Consider the following 14,874-nt stretch of genomic DNA (forward strand, 5'->3'; position numbering starts at 1 on the left):
TGACTGTAGCTGAGTGGAGAGAGGCAAAGGAAGGGAAGGAGAAGAGCTGACAAGAGACTGTGGACAGAGTGCCAAGCAAAGGCCAAAGAGGGTTCTTTGGTCTTCTGATGAGAAAGGCTCAATTCTCCATAAGTTGGTATGGAAAGTGAAGAGCATCAGTATTGTGCAGGTGTTTGTTAATCTCTGTGTGTGTGGAGGGCTCTAAGGGGGCTGCAGTTGCTCAGGAAGCTGATTTTGCTCACAGTCCTGAGCTTTGTCTTCCCCCTCTCCTGATGCGGTCCTATTTCTTCCTCTGAGGCTTGCCAAAAGATGACCCAAGCGAGAGAATGACTGCTTGGCAAATCAGTCCAAGTATCTGCCTACAAATGGACACGGTGCCCAAGTATGCACTGTGCTGCTCTGCAGAGTGTCATAGTAGTCATTTGGGGAGCCACTTCTAGGGACAGTTGTATAATGTAGCAGGAAAAAGCAAACGTACAGTGCATGGTGCACTGCTTTTCTTGCGATGCGTGTAATTATTTCATCAGGGCAGGGTCAGAGAGCTGGAGCAGGAGCTTGCCGATGCCCGCAGAAAGCAGGTGCTGTCCCTAGTCTCGCTGGAAGCTGCCACACGTGCTCGCTGGGAGCTGCAAGAAGAGAAAATGCAGTTGCAAAAGGAGTTGGACAGGGTTAAAGGCAAGGTAGGCAAAGGCTGTGACTACCCCGAGGACCCTGACAACCCGGTTTTCCCCTGTAACCAAGGAAAAAGCACAGGGCACTATTCTGAGAACAGGTGCCAGGGGGACGTGAGCAAGTCAGTCCATAAACCCTGTTGTAACCTGTGAGGTCGGTGAAAGCTTGAACCTAATGACCTGCGCCGCTTCCTGTGGTGTGTGGGGTCCTGTAGTTTGGGACCTGCAGAACCTGCTGTTTTCCCTTGCCAGTGGGCGCTGATATGGTGGTAGTTCTTAAGGCTGCTCCTAGGAAACCAAGATGGGGATGGGAGAGGCCAGTATGAAAGAGGACAAAGCAACAGGGCTTTTCAGAGGTGACCTGCGAGTGCAAGCAGGTGGCTTGACTGTATGAAGAGGAAGCTGAGTAGCGTGGGTCCTGGTTTGACAGTTGCAGGAGTTGGAAGAGCAACTTCTCCAGTCTGAGCAAAGTGTTCAGGATTTGAAGAGAGCCCTGTCAGAAAAGCAAAGGGAAGCATTGGCTCTTTCTCAGCAACTGCAAGAATGTGAGAAGGCCCGCTTGGAAATGGAGAGCCTAAAACTGCTGGAAGAAAAAGTGGAAAGGTAAGGAGTTGCCACAGTGAAGCCAGGCTGTGCTTTGTGGGATGGTGTAAAGGCAAGGGTGTAAAGGGTTAGCTTGCTGCTTGGCAGCTAGCAAATATGGGATTTGGAGGGAGGTTTTTGCTTGAGATGTTGTTAATCCACAGTTTGGAGTGGGTATCTGTGCTCTGTTGGGTTCCCATACTGAGACCTATGTTTCCTTTGAAGGCTCGAACTTGAGAATGGGAGGCTGGAAGGCAGAGCTCAACAACAGACAGCTAAATTCGAAGCTCTTCAGAAAGAGCTGCACAAGCTGCACAGCTCTGCCTCTGTAAGCTGCTCCTAACCTTTCATTTTCACAGGATCTGATATGAAGCCCTGGCTTTGTGGATCACAGTCGTGTGTGCAGTCAAATAACACCACGTGCATCTGAGCAGAGTGCTGGCATTTTCTTAAACAGAGATGCACGTGGGTGCCTGCAGTCTGTGTTTATGTGCTGTTCCAAGAAGAACAGTATTTGGCCATTTATAAGTCATAGGAAGCCCCGAGCTAAAAGAAAAGATGGCAAAGCTTAGCTGTTCCCAGCGGACAGAGAGCAGACCTCAGCTGTGCAGAGGCGCACTGGTGTGGCCAAAATACGTTATGTTTAGGTTCCCTCTGAAGCCTGAAGCAGCTCTGAAATGTAAGAGCAAAGAAGGGAAAGTGGAATCTGTGGTCCAAGCCTTTTCTTCCTGTGCATGTAACTATGTCCACAGGCCACGGCCAGACAACTGGAGCAGGAGCTTGCTGAGGCTCGTAGAAAGCAGCTGATGTCAGAAGCCTCTCTGGGAGCTGCCACCCGTGTTTGCAAGGACCTGGAGGAAGAGAAAGGGCAGTTGCTAAAAGAGTTGGACAGGCTTAAAGGCAAGGTAGGCAAAAAAGAGTAACTACTTTAATGAGCCTGGCAATGTTGTTTTTCCCCTGCAAATGATGAACAAGCAGAGGGCAGTATTCTGAGAAAAGGTGCCAGGGGCACGTGAGCAAGTCAGTCACTACAGCCTGTCGTAACCCGTGAAGGCAGTGGAAGTTTGGACCAAATGACCTGCTCTTCCTCCTCCACCGGGCAGGGTGCTGCAGTGTGAAAGCTGCAGAAAGCAGCATCCCTCCTTGCTAGATGGGGGGTCTGCATTGTCCACGTGAAGCAGCATCTCAGGCAGGTGCTCTGAATGGTCGTGCAGGCTGAGCCTGCACTGGGCCTCACGTCCACACGGGAGATCGAAGGGCCTCAAAGTGACTGACTTGCCTGGTGTAATAGCCCCGGTGCCTAAGGTTGGCAGGGTCTTTGCTGTGCGCTCCCTGTGTCCTCCCTTGGACAAAGGGGAGTGTAGTTCCTTGGAAAGGCCCTGACCAATCTGTGGCACGTACGGGTGTTCTTGCCTTTGTTTAGGCAAAGGAGGGTGTCCACTCCCGGGGAAACGGTGGAGATCCTGGCTTCTTGGCTTGGGGGCTTTTTGCATTCCCTGCCCTTTTCCTTCCCAAGAAGGAAGGAACCTGCATTCTGCTCTGAAGTTTTGGGCCACTTGCTCTGTTTAGGGACTGTCTCTGCACCATTTGTGTAAGAATAAGGTAGAGGCGCCTGCACAGTGTTGGAATTGCAGCCTCCCCATTTGGCCATGGGTGGATTTTGCGACTAATGCTTCCCACGGAGGAGTGACCGCCCGGACGCCAGGAGCGTCACAAGTGCCAGAAGGAAGAGGATTGGTGTTGGGGCGGTTTTGGGGACTGCTTGTAGGGAGACAAGATGGGGATGGAAGAAAGAGGCTAGTAGGAAAGAGGGCAAAGCAAGAGGATTTGGGAGAGATGAGTTGGGAGTCAAAGCACTTGACTTGTCTGTATGCAAACGCAGCTGAGTACCGTGGGGGCTGGTTTGACAGTTGCAGGAGTCGGAAGAGCAGCGTCTTCAGACTGCGCGTTGCGTTGAGGAGTTGCAGGCGGCCCTGTCAGAAAAGCAGAGGGAAGCAATGTCTTCTTCGAAGCAACTGCAAGACCTTGTGGAAGCCTCCTTGGAAAGAGTTAGCCTAAAGCACCTGGAAGAACGAGTGGGGCGGTAAGGAAGTGGCACGGTGAAGCAAGGCTTTGCCTTCCGGGGTGGTGTAAAAGCAAGAGGAAGAGCTGGCTGCATCGCAGCAAGCCCATCCAGAATTTGGAGGGCCGTTACTTCACAGTGCTGTCTCCCTGTGTTTCCTTTCAAGGCTTGAGCTTGAAAACGTGAGGCTGGAAGGCAGAAGTGACCAACACACGGCTCGAATTGAAGCCCTGCAGGAAGAACTGCACAGCTCTGCCACTGTAGGCTACTCCTAAGCTTTCTTCTTCCTGAGCTCCTGAGCCTAGCTGTGTGTGTATGTGGGGACTTTGTGGGAAGAGATTTTCCTGGGGAGCCCAGGGGAACATCATTTCCGACAGTCCACAGGGGATCAGCTCTAGTTTGTCCCTTTCCAAGGCCTTCTGGTGTTGAGAGTTTCCCTGGCTACTGTGCAGCCTTAGCACTGTGCGAGGAGAGGCTTTGACACTCATGTGCTGCTTTGAGCGTCTGCTGCTTTTTAGCAGTGCTGGTGCTTAAGCCCTCAGGCAGTAGCGCTTGTTGCTGTCCTAAGAGCGAGTTAGCTCGTGGAATCGCTTTGGTGCCAAGCAAAGCCCAAAGCGGCATCCTCAGGCTGTGACAAGGGAGACTTCATTGCCAAACCTCTGACACCTTTCCTGTTTACTGACTGTGGATTCCTTGGCTCGAAGGTGTCAAAAGTAACTCTGAAAACTGCCAAAGGCCAAGGTGCAGCTGCTAAAGCAATGCCACAGGCCTAGGCAGTGTTGTGTGCTTGGGCCGAGTTAGGAGACAAGTCCTTAATGAAGGAGAACTGCTCCAGGGCTCAAACTGGGGGTAGATTGTAAAGGAGTAGTGAGATGGAGAAATGTTGGTGGCATTTCCCTTTGCTAATACCCCTTGAATGAGGTGCGAGCATGAGTCCGGAAAGCATCAGTGTGGCTTTTTTGTTCCATAGGTTCATAAGAGCCTGGAAGATCTGCTCTCTGCCTTACGGACAAGGCACGTGCCTTTGAAAGAAGACAAATATCAGCAGGTACATCAAGAGTTGCTTGACTTCCCTCTTCCCGTCGATGATTTCTGCTGCCTACTGATTGCGGCTGATTCCCCTGAAGCTTTAAGTTAAGCTCTGCTGTCCACTGATGTGGATAGCTAAGTACCACCTGCTGGTGCCAGGGGGACAGAGGAAGCTGTTTCTCAGGCTCTTTTGCACCTTTCTCCCCAGAGCCCCTCGTAGCAGGTGGCCTTCAGTTTTGAGGGGTGCAGGGCAGGGCAATTGTGGCTGCCCCTAGGCTAGCATAGAGAGACATCCTGCAAGTTCTTTGTGAGGAACACCCTGTGCAGCTGGTGCTTACGCATGGCGTTACTGAGCTGTGTATGCCCTTTCTCCTTCCTGTGTGGAAAGTGTGAGAGTGAAGAAAAGGCAGAGAAGGAGGAGGCAGAGAAGAAACAAGCAGCAGAAGCCCAGCTGGAGGAAGCAGTGAAGAAAAGCATGGAACTGCAGAAAGAATGCAGCAGGTATGGCTTTTTAGCATTTGTAAGAAATATCAGCTAAGCTGGGTGTCAAGCTTCCTTTTATTGACCCTGACACTATGAGTACTATTTGTGAGCCACTTCAAGGGAGATGTTTTATTTATTTTTCTTCTATTTGTTTTTTTTTTTTTTCTTTTTGCTTGTTTCTTTGATTTGGATCTGTTTTGGGGGGTTGTTTATAGGTCATTCTCTGTCTTTCAGGTTAGAAATGGAGCAATATCCTTCACTGGTGCGTACCTAAATGTATGCAAAAAGGCTGACTGTCCTTGGGTCTCCTATGATATTCCCTAATTGGCTGTGTAAGTCAAAAAGGCTCTTGGAAAAAGCTCTGAAGAAAGTAAGAGCCTATGAGAGGCGCGAGGCAGAGTCCTGGTTGAATCTGCAGGACAAATTGAAGGACGCACCTTCTGGAGGGGCAGCGAAAATGCCCTATTAAGAACAAAGGTGAGCTGTGGTCTGCTTGTTTCTGTGTGTTTGTTTTGGAAAGCTGTCTGATTTCTTCTCCTGACTTCTGTATTCACGTGCACGTTCACGTGGTGGCTGTGTCTGGATATGAAGGGGCTTTCTTCTGATCCCTGGAAACATCTAAGTAATCTTTCTGAAAGGGAGGGAGTGCTGCGGTGCCAGAGTAGTGGTGTGGAAAAGGTGAATTTCTGAGGAGAAAGGAAGCCGCAAGAGTAGCAGTTGACCTTTGGGGCCTACTGGAACCCTGATACTTGCTAAAAGTTCTTGGAAAGAATCTGCCACGTTGATCCAGAGCGAATAGGGCTTCTTCCTCCACGGCTTAGAAAGCTGCTTTCTGGAGCGGTGTTGACGAAGTCAGGCAGTGCTGCCTGTGAGGCAAGCCTGGAAGACTGCTGGCAGCCCCGCTGCATGCAGAACACCCCGCATGATGTATGTTCCTGAGGAAAGGAGAAGGAGGATATGTGGATATGTGATCTCCTGGGAGTATATGAGGTGCTCCCTGAAGAAGAGCCCTGGTGCTTTTGAACCTGTCCTCAGGGGTGCAAATCCCCTAGTTTGTGGTGTGTAGGTGAAGCCTTTATTGGCTAGGGGACTGCTGGAGGAGACCCGAGAAGGGTGGGAAACTTGATGTGGTCTTCTGGGACACCTTTAAAAGAGGTGGACCTTCTTTTAGCAGAGGAGCATGGCTTTCACTTGGTTTTAAAACTGAGTGAGCTGGTGACAAACAGTCTCAGCACCCAGCCTGCCTGGTTTGCAAAGGACTGCGTATGCTTAAGCCTCTCTGCCTGTCCCTTGGCTGTGTGCAGGTGCATGAACTTTGCAACTGGCTCTCTGCAGAGCAGAGAAACTCGAGGCAGCTCAAGAAAGCAAACGAAGGTTTGCGAGAAGAGCTGACTTGCATGCATGGGAGCCAGGCAAACCTGCGGAAGAGGAAGCGTCAGGTGGAAGAAGAGGTGGCTGCCCTCAGGTCTCACAAGAGGCTAAATCGCAGCCACATGAAAGAGTATAAAAGAGAGAGTGAAGAAAAGGCCGGGCAAGAGCTAAGGCAAAAACTACGGGAAGTCAATCTCTTTCTGCAGGTAACGTACTTGGCAATGGCATGCTCAGTCCATTTGTGCCTTGTCCTTCATCTCTTCTGTACTGCTGTCCTTTTTCAGTGTTTCCTGCTTGTGCTGGTCAGGGCTGTGGGCTCATGGGCTCTTTATATCTGGAGGAGTCTGTTGAAGGCCATGAGCTTGTGGAATGCTTGTCCTCAGCCATTCCGTGCACCATCATCTTTACGCACATTAGTCCCTGGAGAATCAGGGAACTGCATTAAGAGAAGGGGCTAGTGTCTTGGTGAGAGAGAGGTGACTTCTTAGTCCGAGCTTTGATTGGAAACCAAAATACATAAAGGTTGTGCTAAGAGCAGGTTTCCATCTGTGAACAGAAAGCGCTGTGTAACGTGGTGCTTCTGGCTTTGGCCGTGGATTCTTGAGGGCTGTGAGGAGGCGCCTGAGTAAGGCTGTGCTCTTCCAAGGGGGTGTGTGGAAACTGTCGTCGGGTGTCGCGGGAAAGTTGTTCTTCCCTGGAGGCTGAAATCACACAATCTGCTTCACACACAGGCTCCTACCCGTTAGCAGGTGGAACAAAGAAGAGCCGCTGCTGAAGCTTCCCTGGTAGGGCAACTACAGCACAGAATCTGGGATTTGGAAAATGAATTGGTTACCAGCAGACACCTGCAGCAAGGCAGAGTTACTGGAGGCCTTGCGGAAGCCGCTGCTGCCTACCCTCCTGAGCTGGACAGGAGCCACTCTTTGATGGTGAGCGCAGCGGGCAATGCTTCCTGTGTGGCAGAGCGACTGGAAGCTCGGATGGCTGAGGTAAGGCATTGGACATGCATGATGTGCTTGAATGAGCTGCCCACAGAGTATGAATGAGAAGGGTTCAGCTTTTAAGGGGAAAAGGAGCATGCATTCATGCCTAGTTCCAGGACACCCAGTCTGCTAGTGCAAACAGCAGTGATGACCCTCACAATTGGGCGAGCACAGTCCCCTGGATCACCCTGAGAGAATCTGTGAGGCAATGCTCAGAGCCTGCTGCAAGCTCAGCAATAGCTCTGGTCCGAGTGTGCCCCAGCCTTTGCAGTGTGTGTGGAGAGCATGTTCCTCACGGAATGGTGAGGTTTGGGGCCCGCGTGGCAAGAGTTGGAGAAGGGGGCGAATAATTCTTCACTGAATGCCATGATCCATTCCCTGCTTTGCAGAGTGGAGGCAAGGGCAAGCTGCGCTCTTCACTGCTTTTTAATTCAGGCAAGGATTCAGGCAGCTCTCATTGTGACTCAGTGCTGTGGTACCCGCAACGTAGCAGGGTCCTATTGAAAGGAGATGGCTGCGGACTGTAGCTGTGGCCATGCCTGTAGTGTTCTGAAGCCGAGCTCCTCGGCTTTGGGCATTGTCTTGTGGGGTCTCAGAGGGGTGATCCAGATGACTGTCCTCGGGCACCCCTGTGCCTAAACAGTAAGTCTACAGCGCTGCCATGAAAAAGGGTTGTCTAAAATGTGGCTGCTGCAAGGAAAGGCAGCTCGTTCTGGCCTGAATCCTTTGCTACTGAGTAAATTAAAGAGAGTTTTGGTTTGTAATGAGAAAAAAAGCAGGCATAACAAGTCGGATTACTCACTGTAAACAGTGTAAATATGCTGCTTGTGGCTTTAGGACTAGACCTCTGGCCATGTGTGGTTCTATCCTCCTTGTGCTTTTTGATGCCCTTTTGTAAATTCCGATTGAGAGAAAATTGATGAGTGGCAATTGTGTTGTGATACAGTTAATGGCATAGAGTGCTGGCAATGCTGTGCTTTGGTGGACAAAGAATTTCTCAGGATTGAGGGTGGTGTTCCTGTTTTGTATTTCACATGACATTTGGGTTTTAAAGGACTGTAGAACATAGTACTAGAAGAATGCAACTACTGAGGACTTAAGGGTATCCTGTGTATACTTCCAGGTGCATGAGGAATGGTCAAAAATGTCACTGAAGAACTTGAGCGAGGTAATTGCAACCTGGAGATTTATGTGAAAACCTCATCCGGATCCAAATAATTGTGGCACAGAATGTTATGCAACTGTCCTTAAGAAAGAGAAGGAACAGTCTATTTGCATATAAAAGGTTGGTTCCTTTGGTTTGGGACCTCCTTCCTTTTCCTCCTGTAGCACTAACAGAAGGCCTTTTGTTCCCCCTCCCACGGGCGCGGCTTCCTCAGAAGTGGCTTTCTGGAGTGGGGACTGCCAAGAGTGGATATCTCGAGAGGAAGGAAGCCTGGGGAAACGTGCCCTCTTGATATTGGCGGAGTGGTGTGTAGATGGCATTCAGCTGCATTCAAGTGAAGGTGTTCTCATCCAATACTCTATTTAATAAAGCTTGTAGCCTGGAAATCTCTGTTTTATTCCCGTCCCCTTCCTGACTTGGCCCGCCCTGCGCACGTACCTGTTCCCTCTTCCTCCCGCTGCTTGTCCCTCTTACAGAATAGGAGCAGCAGAATTGCTGCCAAGGGGGGAACACTGATCGGAGTCTGGCCGCTTGCTGGCAGCGTGCAGCCTGTGTCCTTTTCCTCAGTGGAGGTTGAAAGCTCCGCTGGGTTTTTTAGACAGGGGCCTGGAGTTGGCTGCTCTGTTTGCCTCCTGCTGCCTTTTAGAACAAGGCTTCCCATGGCCTGGGCAGGAGGGAGGGGGAGAGCTGCTGCTAGCCATGCAAGGTTGCAAGGCCCCTGGGTCTGGAAGGGTATTTGCTCTGTGTGGAGTCTGTGAAGGCGAAAGGGCTGAAGAAATGTCTGTGCCCTGCAGCCTTCTTGGCAAGACTGACCTTCTGTTCAGTGATGGGCACTTGCTTTTCTCTCTGCAAAGCAAAAGCAAGTGGAGAAAGTCTTTCACTTCAGCTTGTGCTGTCCTTTTGATAGTCAGGCATGAACCCTTTGCATATGGTCCCTAGTGTGCTTTGATCCTTCTGGACATGAGTGAGAAGGAGGAGAAAAGCAGGACTGCAAAGCAGGGGCCCACCATTAGCAGCATGGACCAGCGGGTACGGGGGCCAGTACACGTTCCCATCTTGGCTGCTGTGGATGATGGCACAGAGCGCACCCTCAGCACGTTTGCAGACACCATGGCCTTGAGAGGAACAGTTGATCTCCCCCATGGCGGTGCTGCCAGGCTGAAGGTCCTCGACAGCCTAGAGAAGTGGGCCTGGCAGGGCTGAAGCTGCTGTCCTCCTCCCACGCAGCCCAGCACCAGCCCCACAAAGGTGAGGAGCTGCCACCGTGCTGCTGCCAAGGCCTCAGGCGCTAGAGCTTCACCTAGGGATGGCCCCAGCAATGCCTTAAAGGAGGTGGCAGTGCCAATTCACCCAGCACTCGAGCGTGGCACCGGCCCTGACTCCAGCCAGGTGGGAGCCCCGCTCTTGCAGCACTGTGCAGGCGTGTAGCGGCCCCCAGCACCATCCTGCCTCTCTGTGTCGCTCTTGCCACAGCTGCTGCGCATCTTGGCCTCACCCCCCGTGGCTCCACCCCACCACCCTGTGACAGAAGGACTCAAGGTGTACCATTTCTCCTTCCTTTGTACAGCTACGGAACAGCAGGAGTGCAGCAGGAGGAAGACAGCGACCCTCCCTGGGATTCCAAGGGGCTTTCAGTGAGGGGCACAGTGGGTTCCCCATGGGGGGAGACTCTCAGGAGGTTGCTCTGGGCATCGGCCCTAGCACTGAGGAGGCTTTGCTCCTTCTTTGGCTGCTTCCACCCTACATTTCTTCCTGTGAACATGAAGAGCTTCACCTCTGTGCAAGCTGTTCCATCAGGCTTATGAGGAAGTAGGGATTGCCAGTGTCTGAGCTCTCCTAGGAAGTGGCCTTTGAATGTGACAGTGCATTATTGTAAATGCAAAGATCCTGGCTCTGCCAGTGCTTGCAAGGCTGGCTGCTTCTCTCTCTGCGTGCAAGTGTGAAAGGCATGCAAGTGAGGAAACGGAAGGAGGTGTGACTAAGGTCTCTGAGAAGCATGCAACTCTTGGTTTTTGCTGGTGCACACAAGACGGAGAAAGGATATGCAGGCTCCTGCCTATATGAACATAGGTAAAGCCAGGCTCAGTCTGCGCCCAGGCAGTGCTTCCAAGGGCCTCCCTGTCACCAGAACAGAATGTTTGTGACATTGAAAATGAAACCTTGAAAGAAAAGATGAAGATCTTGAAACAGAGCTTAAACTCGGAGAGGAAGCTTTAGGACAGACCCTTCTTCAGTGCAGTCTTTAAAGACAGATTCTGCAGTACTATCCTCCAAACTGGAGCAGACACAAAAAAGCAAAGATAGACAAGGGACAGATATGAAATCATTCTGCTCCCACCTCAGCTCTGCTCTCCAAGAACTTGTACGTCATGAGGCACCAAGAAGCAATGTTGAGCAAAGATTTTGGAGCAGAAAGGCTAAGTGGCTTGGTTTGCAGGACAAGCTCCATCAAGACCTCTGTGGTGCGCAAGAACCCCGCAAGAGCTTGCCTCTGCAACTGAATAAAGCTGAGGGCAAAGCTAGCAGTCAAGAGAATGAACTTTGCCAACTGAAAGAAACACTTAACAAAAAAGATTGCTTTTTGAAATGACACAGAAAGAACGCAAAGGCAATGAGAAGATATGCCGAACAAGGCGGGTCATCACAGGAGAAGTAGTGAGGGGTGTCCAGGACACATTTCATGATCTTGTCAAGAGACTCAGAGCTGACCCTGAAAAGCGAGCCTACCTGTAGGAGGGGAGAGACAAGGAATCCCATGCCAAATGTACTCACTTAAGAGAAGGAGCCTTGCCATATGAGGCTGACAAAGTGGAAAAACAGGTAAAGGATACCTCTCATTTTATGAAGGATTATAAAGAATGACTTAAGATTTGTGAGTGACATGTTTGTGTCTTCCTATGGGGATGTTAACCCATGCTTGATTTGTTTCAGACCGTCGTGCTATTGATAGCACTCGTGTCGGCTGGCCCGTTCTCTGACCAGCGCTACTTCGATTTTTAAATCTTGCAACTCCTTCCTCAATTCAGAGGGGAGTTTTGGCATTCGGAGGCCCACTTCTGTCCCGCTCTAAGGGAGCAGACGGCTGATCACATCCACCTCCTTGTTTCAGTTCCTTCACTAGCTTCTCCAGGACCTCCAAGTTTTGGTTATGCGCACTTGCCTTCCCCTGGAGGTTGGATTCATCCCTGTCTCTTTGACAGCTTGATGGATTTCTAAAAGGGCATCTGCCCATGTAGGTACACCTAAGGGTGGAATCATGGGATTTCAATGATTGGCCTCAGTGATCATTATACAATCTCTGTTTCAGAGATAATATAGTCATATTTGAGGGATAATATAAATATACGATCTCAGTGACTATTATACTATTATATGATCTCTCAAAGTTTGTACTTTGGTTTTCAATACCATGGGGAGCCCCCTTGTTATAGGTTTCTGCACAGCAGCTGTTAGTTCCGTGGGGCTGAGGGGCTCTCCCCTTTCTCCAGGGGAGAAACATTATTCGGTCTCCTCCCGATAAGAAGACTCAGCACGGCTACTCGGTTCCTCATTCTGTTGCCTTCCTAGTGTATTTATCTTGCAACTTCCCCAACTCATCCCAACTGTGGGATCCTTCTGATGGAGGTGTGAGCATTGCCTCCTTGAAATCTGATTGCAGAGTGTCTTTTGACTGTGTCGGAGCTGCACAGCAGGGTTGGGCTCGGGGTATAGATCATCCCTATCTGAATCAGAATTTTCACTATCACCCCATGTGTCCCTGTCCCAACCCTCAGGTCATTACTAGCCCTTTCTGGTCAGTAATGAATTACCAGTTCCTGTCTCACCTGTAGGTCTAATCTGTGAATTCCATCAAACCCCAATTATCTTCAGAACATGAAGGTACAATCTTTTCCTTTTCTCCCCACAACCTACATTAAAATATTAATCATTCCAAGCACATTGATGCAAATTCCAACAGTGAACCAAAAAAAAAAAAAGAAACAAACAAAAAACATAAAATGTAGAAGTTTTTTGTGCAAGTACTAGGGGCATATTACAAACTAGGTCTGACTATGCCCTGATTCCAAGATGCTCCGGGACACATTATTACAGAGACCATTCAGACAATTTCCTTACCAACTAAAACATCTGGCTCTCTAATCAACAAGCATATTTGATTGTTCTTATTCTGAAATCTTTAATACTTGTCAGGGAGTTTATGCCCTCACCTCAGCTGTGAGCTCTCTTGCAAAAAAACTGCGGCCTTAGCAGCTGAAGCCTGTTTGGCTCAAAATTTAGGCTTTGCAATCTAAATTTACTTAGTTGCCGTTTAAGCAAAAGGCTTCTTCTGTCTGATGGGTTTGGCTGTTTTAAATTTCGCTGTACCTTCTGATGCTCTTCTGATTTAGCTTCTAGAGATCAGGTCTGAAATAACAGCAAAGTGCTAATACACAGACAAACAGCTAATTAAACTGTAGCTCTGTCACTTTGGTTCAGGAGAACAACACTGCAATAAACAAGACTTAATCAAGCGCTGAAGACTAATTTTGAAAAGGAACATGAAAGCTTTAAATTGTATTGTTATCAGCAATAAAGGAATAGGAAGTATTTCAAAGGGCTCAATCCCTTCTCTAAACTCGCACTGTAATCCTGCCCAATGGCAATAAATAATTCCACTAATAGTCATGTTTCTATTACAGAGAAATGTCTCCCTTTGTTATAATTTTTATATACTTTTTTTATGGTTTAGAAACTTAGGAAAAACTGTTTAGAGACTTTACCAGTCATAACCTTAGCAAGTTGTTCCACTAACCAGATTGCCTAGGGAATACTGTATTGCCACACAGTAAGACTTCATAACTCTGAACTGTCTAGGAGTATCACTGTAGGTGCGTACAACTGAGAATGGTCCTCAAATTCATTATTCTGTAAGTGGGATCTTTCTGTAGGGATTTTTTTTTTCTTTGGGACAGGTGCCAGATCAGCTACATTTAATGGAAAGTAATACTCTGATAGAGGCAGGGATGGCATGAACTAAATGATGCCTGGATAGTCTTCTTTCACCATATTTCCTGTGATATTAATTTCTCATCTATTTAGCCAAACCAATTGCCTGCAAACTGTACTCAAATCAACAGTACTGCTAAATAAACAAGCGCATGAGCTTAACATCTAATAATTATTTTGCCCATAATGCTTTGAGGAGATTTGCGCATTCTGCACTAGTTGCACTTTTTCAGGTTGCTTAACTTGTTTTTAAAAGGCTACTTGGATACCCGTCTACCTTGTGTCCTCTGAGCACCAAAGCTAGCTACTCTTTGCCTCGTATTGTTGCCATTTATGCTAGATATGCTAGTGCTACCATAACCTTTAGAACAGCAACACCAGAGCAATCTGCGGTGTACAAAATCCTCCAGGCTCTCAAATGATTTGCTCCAAGCTAACCCCGGAAGCCCCAGCTTTGCAGTTTACACAGCGGTGCGCTTGGCATTTGCCTGGAGAGACCCAGAGCGTCAGCTGCGCCCGACCCCACCTGCCCGCCTCGCTTCTGAGCAGGGCAAGGGGCACCCGGGTTTCACACCCTGCGGGCCCCTCGTGGCTGCGGGCGCTGACGGCGATGACACCCTGCTGGATACGAGCAAGGCCAGGCCCAGGCTTGAGGGCAGCACCCACCTGGCAGGAGAGCATCCGCATTCAGCTGCACTACCTGGAGAGGCAAGAGAGAGAAACCCGAGCTCGAGGAGTTGTAACCCGCCCCTTTCCCTCACGGGGCACCGGGTCTGTGGGCCGGCCTCGCAGGGCGGCAGAGCCGTGGGGCAGAGACCCCCCGAGGCGCCTCCAGGCTCGCCCAGCCTCGCGGTCGCCTTTACACAGGGGACAACCGGCCCCCTGCGCCCTCGTCCCCCGGCCCGGCCCGCCCTGGCGCCTCCGCGCTCGGGAGCAGCCCAAGCGCAGACCTGCCTACAGCGGGCGGCCAGTGCGAGGCCGTGGTGACGGGCGGGGGACGGTTCTGCTCACGCCGGCCCCGCTCGCGTCTGTGGCGTCTGTGGTGTCTGTGGCGTTTGTGGCATTTGTGGCGTTTGCTGCGCCTGTCGCGCCTGTCGCGCCTGTCGCGGTTCCGCTGGGTGCAGCTTGCTCCCTGGCTCCGAGCCCGCGACCCTCCTCCCGCAGCCTGCCGGGACTCACCCCTGCGGCTGTCCCGGTGCGCAGACCCTGCTCGGGGCTCAGCCCCTATTCCCAGAGCAGCATGAGGCGCTTCCTCTGCTGCTTTGGGAAGAAGAAGAGGCCACCAGACGGCGCAGGCAAAGAGGAGCTGGGCGAGGAGAAGCGGTGAGGAGGAGGAAGAGGAGGAGGAGGGCTTGCTGCGCAGCACGGAGGGGAGGGAGGCTCCACAGCGGGATCCTGCTGGGCGGGTCTGGGTGTCCCTTGGGAGCGGGTGGCCCTGCGCCAGCAGGAGCCCCCAGTGCTGCCCTGCGTGTGAGTGTTGTCCCAGTCCCCTGCTAGGCGGAGAGATGGAGCCTCCTGGGCATCCCCCTCCAGTCACGCCTT

At 50.6% G+C, this 14,874-nt stretch overlaps 1 protein-coding gene across 1 annotated transcript in view; it reads left to right on the plus strand.

Moving 5' to 3' along the window:
• Positions 1-14,659, plus strand: part of LOC148596033 (uncharacterized) — a 47,467-nt gene extending 32,808 nt beyond the window's left edge. Inside the window, exons 16-19 of the mRNA XM_088534528.1 lie at positions 4,286-4,363; positions 6,132-6,404; positions 9,286-9,530; positions 14,536-14,659. Of these exons, the coding sequence (XP_088390654.1) occupies positions 4,286-4,363; positions 6,132-6,404; positions 9,286-9,530; positions 14,536-14,659 (720 nt within the window). The remainder of the gene's footprint in view (positions 1-4,285; positions 4,364-6,131; positions 6,405-9,285; positions 9,531-14,535) is intronic.
• Positions 14,660-14,874: the final 215 nt, after the last annotated feature.

Source organism: Tinamus guttatus, unplaced genomic scaffold (assembly GCF_059628265.1).
Source record: "Tinamus guttatus ecotype Peru unplaced genomic scaffold, ASM5962826v1 Tinamus_guttatus_pri_ptg000035l, whole genome shotgun sequence".
Lineage (NCBI taxonomy): Eukaryota > Metazoa > Chordata > Aves > Tinamiformes > Tinamidae > Tinamus > Tinamus guttatus.